Genomic DNA, 13,380 nt, shown 5'->3' on the forward strand with positions numbered 1-13,380 from the left:
AACGCTAGCAGGTATATGAGAGTTAAAAGACCCTAGCGCGGGTGGTGATCGTAGCAAGCTATGCCCACAACATAGTGAAGAGATATTTGATAGGCATCAGCATGGTGAGTCGAATATGCGATTCTTCTTCGAGTAAATTCGTAAGGACCGTTGCGCAATAAAAAAAGATCCTAGAGTAGCGACATTAGCGTACTTAGAAATTTTCTGATGCAACCACACCCCACTGCGCGTACAACTAGATATTACAATACCTTGCGAACCCCGCCATCGAAAACAGGCATCGACGCGAATAGATTTCGCGACAATCTCCCAAGGGAGTCTCGTTGGTGTAGTTGGTTATCACGTGGGTCTCATATCATCATGTATGACTACTACGAAGTAGTAGATATCCCAAGGCCGCCAGTTCGAGTCTGGCACGGGACAGTTTATTTTTTGCCCATCTATGGATCTGTTCTCTCCGGTTGGTGTATTTTCCTGAGCTTAATCAGGGTCGTATTTTTGGAGGCTGGCTTGTATTTCGCAACTGGTCAGCTGCGAGACCAGTCAAAGTGGTGATCAGAGGCCCGCGTCATAGTTTCATTTATCCGTTACGGTGGAGCGGGATTATAGTATACAATGAAGAAGGTTAATAGGACAAAATAAATACTGTACTATGGTAAAGTCTACAACAGCCTGCAATTAAAAAAATGTATCACATTTTATCCTTTTTAGTCATCTATGGGCTCTATCTAGATCTCTAATATTCTTATTACGGATGATATAGTAGGCTAGAAAGGAGATGTTGCCAAGACATGATTGGCTTTCTCCTCAAACAGGGCGGAATACTAGTCGAGTAAGATATCATGGAAGGTAGCGGCATTCGATTAAGCTGGTTACAAAAGAGCCTGGGTAACGGGTCACGGCATCACCACACATCTGAGCGTTTACTAGAACTGTTTGTATTCTTGACTAAGAGCTCGTCTCGCAAAGTGAGCGTGCGCATCCGTAATAATCTTCATAACCTGGAGTCGCCAAATAAAATGATAATTCCGCGAAATGGTTGGCCTCCTCCGACAAGCGTGTGTCCCACTTCCCGACTCCACTAATATGTAAATCAACTGTTTGAAGGATATCGATAATCAACGACAGGAAAGAACTCCTCTTTAATCTGACGTGGAGAAACGAAGCGAAACATGGGATTTGGTGAGCCAGCCTTATCGTTTGTACCACTTGCGCGACTTCCACCGAAGCTCTGTTGGCCGATGAGCGCAGCGGTGGTCTTGCAATCTGATGACTTGTTAGTGACTGAGTTGAGCACTATTCCGCACAAAACGTACTGATGTAGAAGTTGCCAGCAGAATAGCGTAGCGCATCTTCCGCCTCTCGTATAGCGGTACGGGAATTGGCGAAAACGGCACCTGTTAGCGCAAAATTGCCACCAGCTTGATCAACCTTCTCCAGGATTTGACTCCATTCTGAATCAGGGTAGACGTGTATGGCGAGTACGGGGCCAAAAATCTCATAGTTGAAGAGCTTATGGTCTGGCGAGCCTGCAAGGTAGACGGTTGGCTTGATGTAAAAGCCTTCAGAGTCATCATAGGTACCGCCGACTAGGAGCTTGAGCGAAGAATCCTGGTTGCTCTCGTCGATGACAGCCTTGATCTTTTCGAATGACCGACGGTGGATTACTGGACCCATGAAAGCTGCGAGGTCTTCATGCGGGTTGCCCTGGGTAATACCCTTGACGTCTTCAACCAACGTGTCGATGAACTCCTTCGATCGCGATTCCGGAAGATATAGGCGAGAGGTTGCCGAACACTTTTGACCCTGGTACTCAAACGAAGCGCGAACGACGTGCTTCACCGCAGATTGGACATCCGCTGTTGGATGAAGGAGAGTGAAGTTCTTGCCACTAGTCTCTCCGACCATTCGGGGAAATTCGCGATATGTGCTGTTGCCGATGCCTTGACCAATACGAGCACAGAGAGATCTAAAAACGTCTGAGGAGCCAACAAAGTTAAGCCCAGCGAAGTCTCGGTGGTTAAGCACAACATCGTTGATCTCCTCAGGCTCGCCGGGCACGAACTGGATAACGTCCTGTGGTAGACCAGCTTCAAGGAGGATCTTGTACACAATGGTGCTTGCGTAGATGTTCGAAGGAGATGGCTTCCAGAGTACGACATTACCCATGATGGCAGGGCCAGAGATGAGGTTACCGCCGATAGCGGTGAAGTTGAATGGCGAAACAGCGTAAACAAATCCTTCTACCGGGCGGTAGTCCATGCGAGACCACATTCCGTCTGTACCTCGCTCGGGTTGTTTCTCAAGAATTTCCGCAGCGTAATTGCAGTTCAGACGGAAGAAGTCTGCCAGTTCAGCAGCAGCATCCACCTCGCCTTGCCAGATGTTCTTGCCTTGGCCAAGCATGGTTGCAGCAATTAGTTCATACCGGTACTTAGTTGCAACCAGCTCGGCGGCTTTGAGAAAGATTGCTGCTCGGTCAACGAACGCCGTGTTTTCCCATGACTTCTTCGCTTTGAGGGCCGAATCGATGGCTTTGGATACCTGCTCCTTGGTTGTAAGTGGGTAGTTGGTGAAGGTTGTCTTGTGGTCTGCTGGCAATGGCTGATCCCAAGATCTATGAACTTGTTGTGATTTGCCGTTGAAGTGAATTTCGCTTTGGAGAGGGATCTGTGACTTCATACGCTCCAGGGTCTCCTCTAGCTTAGTCCGCTCTGGAGAACCTCTCGTGTATGTCGGATTTGGCTCGTTGCGTGCATCAGGTAACCGAAATGGTACCGTGGCTTTCGTGCGTAGTTGACAATGAAACGACGCGCATCTTGACGTACTTATCAGAGGTCGTCTTCTGTTTTGAGAGAGTCGTACGAAAGATCGGATGTTCGACATTTTGGGAGTGGATAGTGGGGCATAGAGAGATATGAGGGAGTGATGCAGATGGGCACTCCATTGCAGGACCGCGCTTCCTATAGCTACCACTTCATGACAGTCCACAACGGCAATGCGATCCGATCATCATTCGCAATGCATAGCGACACCGCTACAGTTCTCATGTCCGCGAATACCCGTTGTTGACTTGTAGTACGATGACTTTCGGTTGGCTCTAGAGCTGATAAGCTTACCACGTCAAACCCCAACTTCGCATCGGCTCGAAAGTCGATCGGGAGGCCTCCCGATGCATAACCACACCCGTGGCAGTCCACATGAAAAGTCGACAGCAAAGTACACGACAGTAACATGGAAGGGCTTTTGAACATAGTGACCATGTTTTAGTATCGTTATTGCGTCTTATTGTGCATTCTATAGAACATGCCTTGGGCTTGTTAGAGTAGCCTTCGGTACTGCGCGTTCTTAGTTTTCGAGCACATCCAACACGCTTGGGCTCCAGGGCTTTCGTCCCAGAAACGCTACTTCTTATGCCTTAACCACAGTGCTCTCCTGCAGCAGGCTGACAGCTCGAACAATCCAGCTTCGCAGTCAACCCTTCGCCTGGAATAGTGTTCGGAACACCTGATGATGAGCGTTTCTGCAAGAGGGACGGAAGCGCATCCGTCGCACGTCTCAGCGCGCGATGCGCTAGGCCAACCCCTCTGCCAGGTGGTGCAGGGGAGCGAGCAGGGCGTCATAACCTGCAGACGCCAATCCAAGGTTTGACCGAGCACTGGAAAGATCATGCCGCGAATTTGGCGTACATGAGAAGCGGAGCTCAACGAGTAGAGGGTCTTTGAATAGAAGCAGAGACGGCAGCTCACGTGCGGATGAAGACCAAGCGGTGACCCCAAATCTCCATCCGCCCCGCACATAGCGGCATCTAGCTTCACTCAGCCATCGACATCCCTAGCTCGCGAGCGTAGAGCTTCTGCATTCGCGTTGGCGCATCGCTTCTCGCGTGCTGTTGTTGATGAATGAGTATAGTGACTGAACAGGTTCGTTATACTATCATCCAAAATTTGAAGGTTTTCAAGATCGAGCCTCAGCAAACACGATGGCAACCTCCAACGACCATCGGAAAGGGACAAAACGATCATCGAACGCGTACGCAGCTTGCATGGAGCCAGAGAAATCGCACTAATAACAACTACAAACAGTTGCTCGCGGTGCAGGAGACAGAAGATCAAGTGCTCGGGACAGCAGCCGTGCTCAAATTGTGGTAAACGAAGTCTTACTTGCATCTTCGACGATAGAGAGAACAAGGTTCTGGTGACTCAAGGGTAGCTATTGACGTACCCTTTTCGGAAGAGTAGACGCTGATGATACTTAGCTATCTCTCCGATCTTCGGGCAAAGGTGGCACGATTGGAGCAAAACCCAGGGAATTCGTCAGTAGCATCTCAGGCACAAACAACGGCAGACAATGCGACGGGTCAGGAAGAAGATAGAGACTCACCGGAACTGGAAGATGGCCAACAGCTGGCGAATCCATCTAGCATTGGGGGCACGAGAGACAATTCGCCTGGGCACAGACCCGAGCCTGACGAATCGAACTTAATCAACCCACTTATCGAGTCCTCCAAGTTCATGTCGTCTTCTTCTGGACAAACTTGTAAGTCTGCCAGCTGCCGTTGATGACTTCTGATTGATGGTCTTTGCAGTCTACCTTGGCACCTCTTCAAACTGGTCGTTCCACGGACAAATACTCAACCTGGTGCATGAGCACACTCGAAAATTACCTCTTCCAAGTGCCGACTTACTGTTTGATGGCTCAGCATATGAATTACCCTGGGACGGTACTCGTAGTCTTCCAGATTCGAGTTCTCCGATTATTCCCAGTATCGATTACGCCATCTTCCTGATTAATGCTGTGAAATTCCATTGCGCTCAGCTTGTACATCTTTTCGATGAAGACGAATTCATGGCAAACCTGCATGCCTTCTATTCGAATTCCGAGAGAGGTGCATGGAAAGAGAGCCTATGGTATATACATTTCCTTCTGGTACTGGCTTTCGGAAAGACCTTTATCCAGGCAAAAGGTAACACACCGCGACCGCCAGGTGCCGACTTCTTTATACAAGCCCTTCAGCTACTCCCGGATACCAACCGGTTATGCCGCGAGCCTGTAACGGCTGTTGAAATACTTTGCTGTATAGCGCTGTACCTGCAAGCCCTAGATTCAAGGAATGCAGCGCATGTAACAGTACGCGATCATTCCCGCCCTTATGCGCTCGCTAACGTTAGTCAGGTAGGCCAAGCTATGCGCATCTCAATGATCCAAGGCATGCATACGGATATGCCAGTTGAGAACCTGGGCCAGCCTCTTGTCCAGCGATGCCGCAAAATTTGGTGGACAGTCTACATCCTCGATCGCCAAATGACGTCCTTGATGGGTCTGCCTCAATCGATCCAAGACGATGATATTTCCTGCCGACTCCCAGACTTCATAGGCTCCGCTCAGCGAGCTGCAGCGCTCAACATGCAGATCAAACTTGCACGTATACATGCCCAGATAGCGAGAAGTATGTGACGCGACGTCCACTGCGTACAAGCGATAGCTGACTGGGTCAACTAGCTGTATATGGCTCGAAAGGTCGACTACGCAAGAAGTTTGTCGTAAGCATTAAGGCTGTATTGGACGATCTTGGATCCTTGGCGGAAGAGCTCCGACAGTCATTTCCTCTACATGATGACGAACGCTTCGGAGGCATCTCGAGGATGCCAGCACACCTACATCTACTCTACTTCCAGGCAAGGCTCTTATCTTTTGCAGCGTCGAATCAGCCTGACAAATCTTTAGACGATTGTTGTTGTAACAAGACCGTTGCTTTTCTGCTGCTTGAAGAAAGTCTTCGAGTCACCAAGGGAAGTGCAACCATTGCTCTCATCCCGCAAGATACGGCATCTACTACATATATCACTCGAAGCGTCTCAAAAGATCTTGAATATTTTAGAAAGCTTGCAAGATCAAGGACTACTTGGTACGAGAGCCTGATCATATAGACGTCTCGTATACTAACTAAATGATAGAGACATTCCTCCCATGGGATCTTGACGCACTTTTCGTATCGACCATGATTCTCATCCTGACGTGCTTCGTCGACTTCAGCTTGATGGACAACCAAAGAAGCCACCTAGACAAAGCCTACAGCTTTATGGAAACCATAGTATCTAGCGGCAACCGAATCGCGGCATTTCGAAACGTCGAACTCCATAAACTTGAAGAGATGTTATCGGAGTATTCCGAGAACAGAGAGCGGCCATCCACCGCGGCTTCCAACACGATCGACGCAGGACCAGGCATGCAATGTCCACTGTCTTTCCCTGAAGGGTATCAATCCACAGCCGGATTACTGAACTCGGAAGACACAATGCCACCTCCTTATACTGGAATAAGTGACGAGGGGAGCGGATTTGGTGACGACTTGACGGCCGAGCAGATCCTGGCTGTGGCAGAGTCTATGGATATTGAGGGAACAGATTGGCTATCTTTCGGGACTTTAGATAATTACCAGATCCTTGATCCGCGTTTGCAATGAAGGAAGCCAAACGAGCTCGTACGTTATATGGCGATGATACAAGGCTCAGCCAGCAATCTCATATGCGAGAAGCTTTACAATCTGGACTTGGCCGCTTCTGCCTGTACCTCGCGAATCTCTCTAACATCCCCTACCCGCCAGCTCACGTCATCGTCAAAACTCTCTCCCTTGGCTTTCTGCTTCGGTATCCTCCAACGCCACCTTGAGATAGTTTGCGTCCCGTCGGGGGAGTTTAGCAAGCTATCCACCCACCTTCCGACTATCGGGAACATCTTAAAACCATGGCCGGAGTCACCCGAGAGTATCATGACAGAAGAGCAAGTCTCGGGTACGTAGTCGACGATGAAATCGGAGTCCGCCGTATCCGCAAACCAGCATATGAATTTCTCTACTAGCGGTCGATCGGCAAGGTAGGGCAGCGTTTGGCGAAGCAGCTCGCGCATCTTCCTTTCGTCTTCTCTGGGTACAAAATGCATGAGCCCTTCAGGTGCTTCAGAAACCCCCGTGGCTAGATTGGTATTAATGTAGCCGCCACCCATTGGACACAGCTTGAGGAGGTTCGTCTTTGGGTCTGGTTCGAAGAAGAAGCCGAGATCGCGAGCATACGTAACAGGGATGCCCCGCAGTACTGCAGTCTCATCGTCGGTGAGGCGGACGTGTGCAACGGACCAAGATTTGGCAGACACTTCAGTACCCAGCTCGGGAACAATCTTGTGTGCTGCAGCGCCAACGGTGACGATGACTAGCTTCGCAACGTGGAATCGCCCGGCTTTTGTTTGAACACCAATGCTCTTCCTGCTCTCGCCCGAGCCCTCATATACAATCTTCTCTATCGCACCGACCTTCTCACCCAAAAAGAATCTGACCCCAGCCTTCTTTGCCTCGCGATATATCCCCCTCAATGCATTGGCGGAGTGCACATAGCCGTTGTATTTGCAAAAATACCCTTTCCAGCCAGGCATCTCCCCGGTGAATTGCCACGCCCCAGCTGTATTGCGTACATCTTCGGGTCCCGAGATGGGATGGAGGAAAGGTCTCATTTCCGGATGTTTATCAGCAGCTGCTTGAAATTTGCGCATCGTGTCCACTGCCTTTTGTGGTGCAGTACCAGAAACGCAATTTAGGAAGCCAACGCGGTGGAAATAAGGTGCGTATAGGGAAGTCTGCCAGGCATGGGTGGCTTCCTTTCGTTACGTCAGTTGTTGGCCTATTGATCATCCTTCCATAGCAATGCTTATGACATCAAGAAAACTTACGACAGCCAAGTTTGTGTAGAATTCATCTTCATATTCCGCACGCATGATCTTATTCAGGTCATTTGCAGCAGACCATCGCGACGGAATCTCCTCATCTTTCTCGAAGACCGTGATGTTCGTGTAGCCTTTACGCGAGAGCTCAAGAGCTGTGGAGAGACCGAATGCTCCACTGCCAATGATGGCTATGGAATCGCTTTTCGAGACGACCATGGTAATAAGACAGCAAAAGGCGTGAGGTGTGGTTGCAAGTGCTAGGACCTTGAAGGGTTACTGTACAAGTTGCGCATGTGCTTGTGTACTCATGCGACGTGTATGCCAAGCCCGACCATCAGACAAAGCTATTGGCAGAAGGTCCATCATACTGTCGATACGGGAACGGTGCCGCTATTGCATGTATTGCCGACCCCCGCAGTTGTTGTGAGCGTTGTCGTTTTATCGTGATCCCATCCCCCTTATCCATGGGATTGGCGCTAGTGTTGTCGATAAGACCAAGGCGCATGATGCCCAACACCATGATTCGCTCTCCACCTCTTCCTGCACGATCGGATAGCCTCCCGATGCTGCAACAGCGCAACTATCCGACCGTTTGTTTTTCCCTCTTATGGACTATGATGATGAGTCTGTCCGTTAACATCGCGACGCCCGACGACAGCCGGGATGTTAGCTTCGATCGACCTTGCCCGGTTGGGGCTGCGTGGCCTGGAGCGATTCAATCTTCGGATGCATCGCGAGACGACACTGGATGGATGGCAAGACCTTGAAGCCGCATGATATGGATCTCGATCTACGTAATGCCAAATCAATTACAGGTACGAATACGGAATTTGGCATGTAAGGATCCCGGGACTATGCGTGTGTAGTGAACGTCTCGTATGTGATGAGCGACTCATACGCTACTACACAGTGTCGCAACAGCTTGCAGCGAATGAAATGGATATATGGAGGAAAGAGAGAGCATTGGGAGCTGTTCTGATGGGAGATATCGCTGCTGCGACCATCTCTGCAACAACGATAAGTCCCATATTGGCAGCTATTGACCGGTAAGTCTTGCTCTATTATGTTACAGATCCCATCTTTTAACAGCATTCCAGATCAGTAGTTGAAAATGCCGCCTCAGCAAATTATCCTTTGCTACCTACCTTGAAAACACACATTCTCAACTCAGTCCAACGGCCACGGCTGCTCTTCGCAACGAAGCCTTTTTTCTACATATGGACGCTCTATGCAGCCACATATATAACCGCCAATACAGTCGAGAGCATAGGTACCGCATTGACAGCAGGAGCGGATCGAATACTCGTCAGTTCCATCACGTTCGTGTCAACGTGTCTCATCAACGTACCTCTAGGGGTATGGAAAGACGTGCGTTTCGTCCAAACATATGGCAGACCTACAGAGCAAGTTGGCCTCCCTAGTATGGCAAAAACGATGAGATCAGCGACCCCTCCGATACAGTCTATTACCCCAGCACGAACGAATAGATCTTCACGAACTGTCGCCGCAACCTTCCTCTTCCGCGACGCCATCACCATATTCGGATCTATCAATCTACCGCCAATGCTGAGCTCAGCCATCTCAGCACAGGACTCTCTCATCTCAGATATTCCGGCTACAAAGGCGGCAATACAAATCTTTACGCCAGTACTATCCCAGGTGGTGGCAACTCCCATACATTTGCTAGGCTTAGATCTCTACACCAGCCCAGAAAGTGACAATGCGGTACGGATAAGGAGAATGAAAGAAAGCTTGATGCCGATGACGGCGATGAGATGTGCGAGGATCATTCCGGCCTTTGGAGTTGGCATGGTGATGAATACTAGGTTAAGGGACTACTTTCATGAGAAGGTAAGAGGTAGTAATTCCCCTCAACCAAGATGAGCATAGCAGTCTTCATAATGAGTTAACCTCAACGTGTCATTGGAATATCATCTTTGAGAAACTTCTTAGTTGTATCGATGCGCAGACCAATCTGACAGCAACACACTAGATGTTGGGGCCTTACGGTACTATGATACCTATACTAGGTATACTACGCTGGATAAGGCATCAACAACCTTCTCAATACCTCCACAACTCGAGAGTGTTGTGCATAGAGATCAGGTCCGCTATAAGGCCGATACCGTCATCCGCATAACCCGATCCAAGCCGCATCATCAAGCAACCCCGCATTAACCAACTTTCAGAAGGATTTCCCATTCGCTCACTATTACCATTGGTCTTATTATGCTTATCACTTCGTCTCTTGCATTCTGCTAGTAGTAGTGCCAACCGTGTCCGGGTTTCCCACGCGATTCGGCTGCATGTCCGAGTGACGGTCCATGGACGCGATAGTCACGAGTATAGCGATGCCCCACGTTCGAGGCGTCGAGCGGGGTTGTGCACTAGATGTTACATGGATAGATTGAGATAAGGGAATGTAGTGAAGAGGCAAGATTGAAGAGGTGCTCTACACTTATCTTCAGATGAGAACATTGTAGCAGCCTTCTGTCTTTGCTCAGCCTTCTCTTCTCGCCATCTCACATTAAAGTCATGATGCTCCAGCAGCGGCTCACTGGATCAACGCTGCGTTGCGTAGCCGGGAGACAAGGCTTCATCGATGGCTTCAACACATTCAAAATCCGGCACAGCTCTACAACCGTACTTTCCCGGAACAAAACACCAACTACACAGATGCCAAACCAATCACTTGCGCAACATCCGCTATCAGCGATGCCAACGCATATGCTGCTGCGCTCACTCTTCATCGCCACAGTATCATCTCACAAGGTCCTCCTAATACCATCACTCAACCTCCTATCGTTCTTCGCTACACCAAACCGAAGCTTCCTCTTCAATGTGGACCGGAACCCCGTATTGAAAGCTATCTTGAAGAGAACGCTATACAATCAATTTTGCGCAGGAGAAACGGAACAAGAAACGCGAGCCTGCGTGGCGCAGCTGAAAGATCTGGGGTTCAAAGGAGTGATATTGACATACGCAAAGGAAATGGTGTTCGACCATAAGAATAATCATGCAAACCATCATACCTCTGACAAATTTTTTGATGAGAAGGCTGTCGTTGTATATGATACTGATATCGAGGCGTGGAGGGCGGGCACGCTAAGGACTCTTGATCTCATCTCAGAGGGGGACATCCTGGCCTTGAAGTAGGTGTGGCGGCAAGAAAGAATTTGCGGAATAAGAGATTGTGTTGCTAATACTATCGTAGAACAACGGGAGGTGGTCCGGCAGTCTCAGCAGCATTCAGCAAAGGCGACCTACCACCCCAGCAAATGCTCGATGCCCTAGACGAGATAGCAACAAAATGCAAAGAGCGCAATGTTCAAATCATTGTCGACGCCGAGTCTCAGCATTGGCAAAAAGGTATCGCTCGTACAACCCTCGAGCTGATGCGCAAGTTCAACCGCAACGGCAAAGCCATCATCTACAACACCTACCAAGCCTACCTCAAGGACACAGCTGAAGTACTCGCATACCACATGACTGAAGCGGAAAGGGATGGATTCACGCTTGGTCTCAAGCTCGTGCGAGGCGCATACATACTTTCCGATAACCGTTCCCTGATCCACGACACGAAAGAAGACACAGACCACGCCTACAATACCATAGCACAAGGTACTCTTCGCCAGCAGATCGGTATGTTCGGTGCCTCCGGACCCTCCGCACGTCCATTTCCTTCTGTAAATCTCTTCCTCGCATCTCATAACCGCGAAAGCGTACTGTCAGCCCATAGGCTTCACCGTCAGCGTCTGGAAGCTGGTCTACCCACTGTGCCTGTCGCGTATGGACAACTACACGGCATGTCAGATGAAGTCAGCTTCTCTTTGTTGGCGGAGAAGGGCGAGGGTAGCAAGGCGCCTGAGGTGTTGAAGTGCACGACCTGGGGTAGTATGGGCGAATGTATGGGGTATCTGCTTCGGAGAGCAGTGGAGAATCGCGATGCTGTGTTGAGGACTAAGGATGAGTTTGCAGCGTTAAGAAGGGAGGTTAGGAGGAGATTCTTCTGGGCGTGACCAGAACTGCACGGTGAGGTTGCAGTTTATGGTAATGGAGTCCGGTGAAGTAGACTGGGTTAATGAATACATTGTCGTAAGATGTGCCTTATTCATCGGTCGTGCTTCAGGTGTCATTCCAACACACAACACAACGATTTCCTAACTTGAGAAGTAGCGGCTACTATCGGTACCTGGAAGTTGTCTTCGTCATGATGCATTTGGATGCAGAAGAGATGTAGACGCACAAGTGGGTCTCCGTAGTCGCTTTCCCCGCTGATAGTCGCAAGAAGAAAAGTGGAGACCGGTTTCCTTCCCGAGAACTACTATACAAGTCGAAACACTGAGCTTTACACGATTGTTGAGTAAGACCCAAGAACCACTTAATCCTCTCGCATAAGATCTCTGATCACTAGAGAAATTTTTTCGCATCAAGTCATCACAAGTTCTCTCTTGCCGAGCTTTGGCAGGAAACACCCAACATATTAGCACATTCAAAACGACCATGCCAGACCTAACTCTCTGTATGCTGGGATGCGGTACGTTGTTTCAGAAGCGATTAGAAATGGAACTGAGTATACTAAACATCCTTTATGATAGGTAATCTCGGTACACCCATCCTACAAAGTCTCATTAACGCCCCTCCCAACTCTCTCCATGGCATCACCCAATTCATCGCCTGCGTCCAAAGCGAAAGTTCCGAAGCGCGGCTCAAAACACTATTCACCCAAAACGGAAACATGCGCATCTCGAGAAACGACAATGTAACCGCCATCAAAGACTCAGACGTCATAATCCTTGGCGTTGACCCTTCGCAAGTCGAAGCGATGTTAAAGAATGACGGCATCAAAGAAGCGTTACGAGGAAGGCTCCTCATAAGTATTGTTGCAGGGTGGTCGCGCCCCGCCCTAGAATCGCTCATCGACGCCAAAGCGGACGCCTACGAAGGCGTTGAAACCCCCGTTGAAAAAAGAACATGGGTTCTACGTACCCTCCCCAATGTAGCAGCACTCGTCTCCCAATCTTTAACCGCCATTGAACACCACCCCTCGCCCTCGTTCCCGCCTCACTACTCGGACCTAGCAACTGCCATATTCTCTCGAATCGGTAAATCCCTCCCCATCCCACCTAGCCTCATGCCCGCAACCACAGCCGTCAGTGGTTCGACACCCGCGTTCTGGGCCATCATAGTCGATAGCCTCATCGACGCTGCTGTTGCTGTGGGGGTTCCTCGTAAACTAGCTCAAGAGCAGATATATCAGAGTATGAGGGGCAGTGCGGAGATGCTTCAGAGTGGGATACAGCCGGGAGAACTGAGGGATATGGGGACGAGTCCTGAGGGGTGTACGATTGCAGGAGTGATGGTGTTGGAGGAAGGTGGGGTTAGAGGGGTCTTGGGGAGGGCGTTGAGGGAGAGTGTTACGGTTGCTAGGGCGATGGGTAAGGTTGGTGAGGGGGAAGAGGTGCACGTCAATGATACTAGGAAGATCTAGATTAGGCCCTGCGATCATGGATGTAGGTAGATGACGCGAATGTGATTATTAAACACCCCAATACCTACATACAGTCGGCATAACCACCCAGAGCAAGAGAAGTTACGTCGTAGGAAGCAAAAACCACCGTCACATCACCATCACGTATACATGAAACAACAAGTGCAGTATTG

General features: G+C 49.6%; 5 protein-coding genes across 5 annotated transcripts; 3 read left to right on the forward strand and 2 right to left on the reverse strand.

The window, feature by feature from the left end:
- Positions 1 to 1,093: 1,093 nt before the first annotated feature.
- Positions 1,094 to 2,886, reverse strand: ALTATR162_LOCUS4213 (uncharacterized protein; the record flags this gene model as incomplete). The annotated part of the gene is made up of 3 exons (XM_043311823.1): positions 1,094 to 1,266; positions 1,317 to 2,783; positions 2,829 to 2,886. 3 exons carry the CDS (start codon positions 2,884 to 2,886, stop codon positions 1,094 to 1,096), a joined length of 1,698 nt encoding a protein of 565 aa, XP_043167758.1.
- A 1,096-nt stretch (positions 2,887 to 3,982) lies between these two features.
- On the forward strand, positions 3,983 to 6,466 carry ALTATR162_LOCUS4214 (uncharacterized protein; the record flags this gene model as incomplete). The annotated part of the gene is made up of 8 exons (XM_043311824.1): positions 3,983 to 4,032; positions 4,086 to 4,208; positions 4,259 to 4,539; positions 4,589 to 5,130; positions 5,176 to 5,449; positions 5,503 to 5,701; positions 5,748 to 5,908; positions 5,958 to 6,466. The coding sequence occupies 8 exons, from the start codon at positions 3,983 to 3,985 to the stop codon at positions 6,464 to 6,466; spliced, it is 2,139 nt and encodes a 712-aa protein (XP_043167759.1).
- A 74-nt stretch (positions 6,467 to 6,540) lies between these two features.
- ALTATR162_LOCUS4215 (uncharacterized protein) lies at positions 6,541 to 7,932 on the reverse strand (the record flags this gene model as incomplete). Its single annotated transcript, XM_043311825.1, has 2 exons — positions 6,541 to 7,650; positions 7,723 to 7,932. The coding sequence occupies 2 exons, from the start codon at positions 7,930 to 7,932 to the stop codon at positions 6,541 to 6,543; spliced, it is 1,320 nt and encodes a 439-aa protein (XP_043167760.1).
- Positions 7,933 to 10,254: 2,322 nt separating this feature from the next.
- On the forward strand, positions 10,255 to 11,735 carry ALTATR162_LOCUS4216 (uncharacterized protein; the record flags this gene model as incomplete). The annotated part of the gene is made up of 2 exons (XM_043311826.1): positions 10,255 to 10,868; positions 10,931 to 11,735. 2 exons carry the CDS (start codon positions 10,255 to 10,257, stop codon positions 11,733 to 11,735), a joined length of 1,419 nt encoding a protein of 472 aa, XP_043167761.1.
- A 484-nt stretch (positions 11,736 to 12,219) lies between these two features.
- ALTATR162_LOCUS4217 (uncharacterized protein) lies at positions 12,220 to 13,207 on the forward strand (the record flags this gene model as incomplete). The annotated part of the gene is made up of 2 exons (XM_043311827.1): positions 12,220 to 12,253; positions 12,315 to 13,207. The coding sequence occupies 2 exons, from the start codon at positions 12,220 to 12,222 to the stop codon at positions 13,205 to 13,207; spliced, it is 927 nt and encodes a 308-aa protein (XP_043167762.1).
- Between the last annotated feature and the right edge of the window lie 173 nt (positions 13,208 to 13,380).

The sequence above is a fragment of the Alternaria atra genome, assembly GCF_907166805.1.
Source record: "Alternaria atra isolate CS162 genome assembly, contig: 23, whole genome shotgun sequence".
Taxonomy (NCBI): Eukaryota; Fungi; Ascomycota; class Dothideomycetes; order Pleosporales; family Pleosporaceae; genus Alternaria; species Alternaria atra.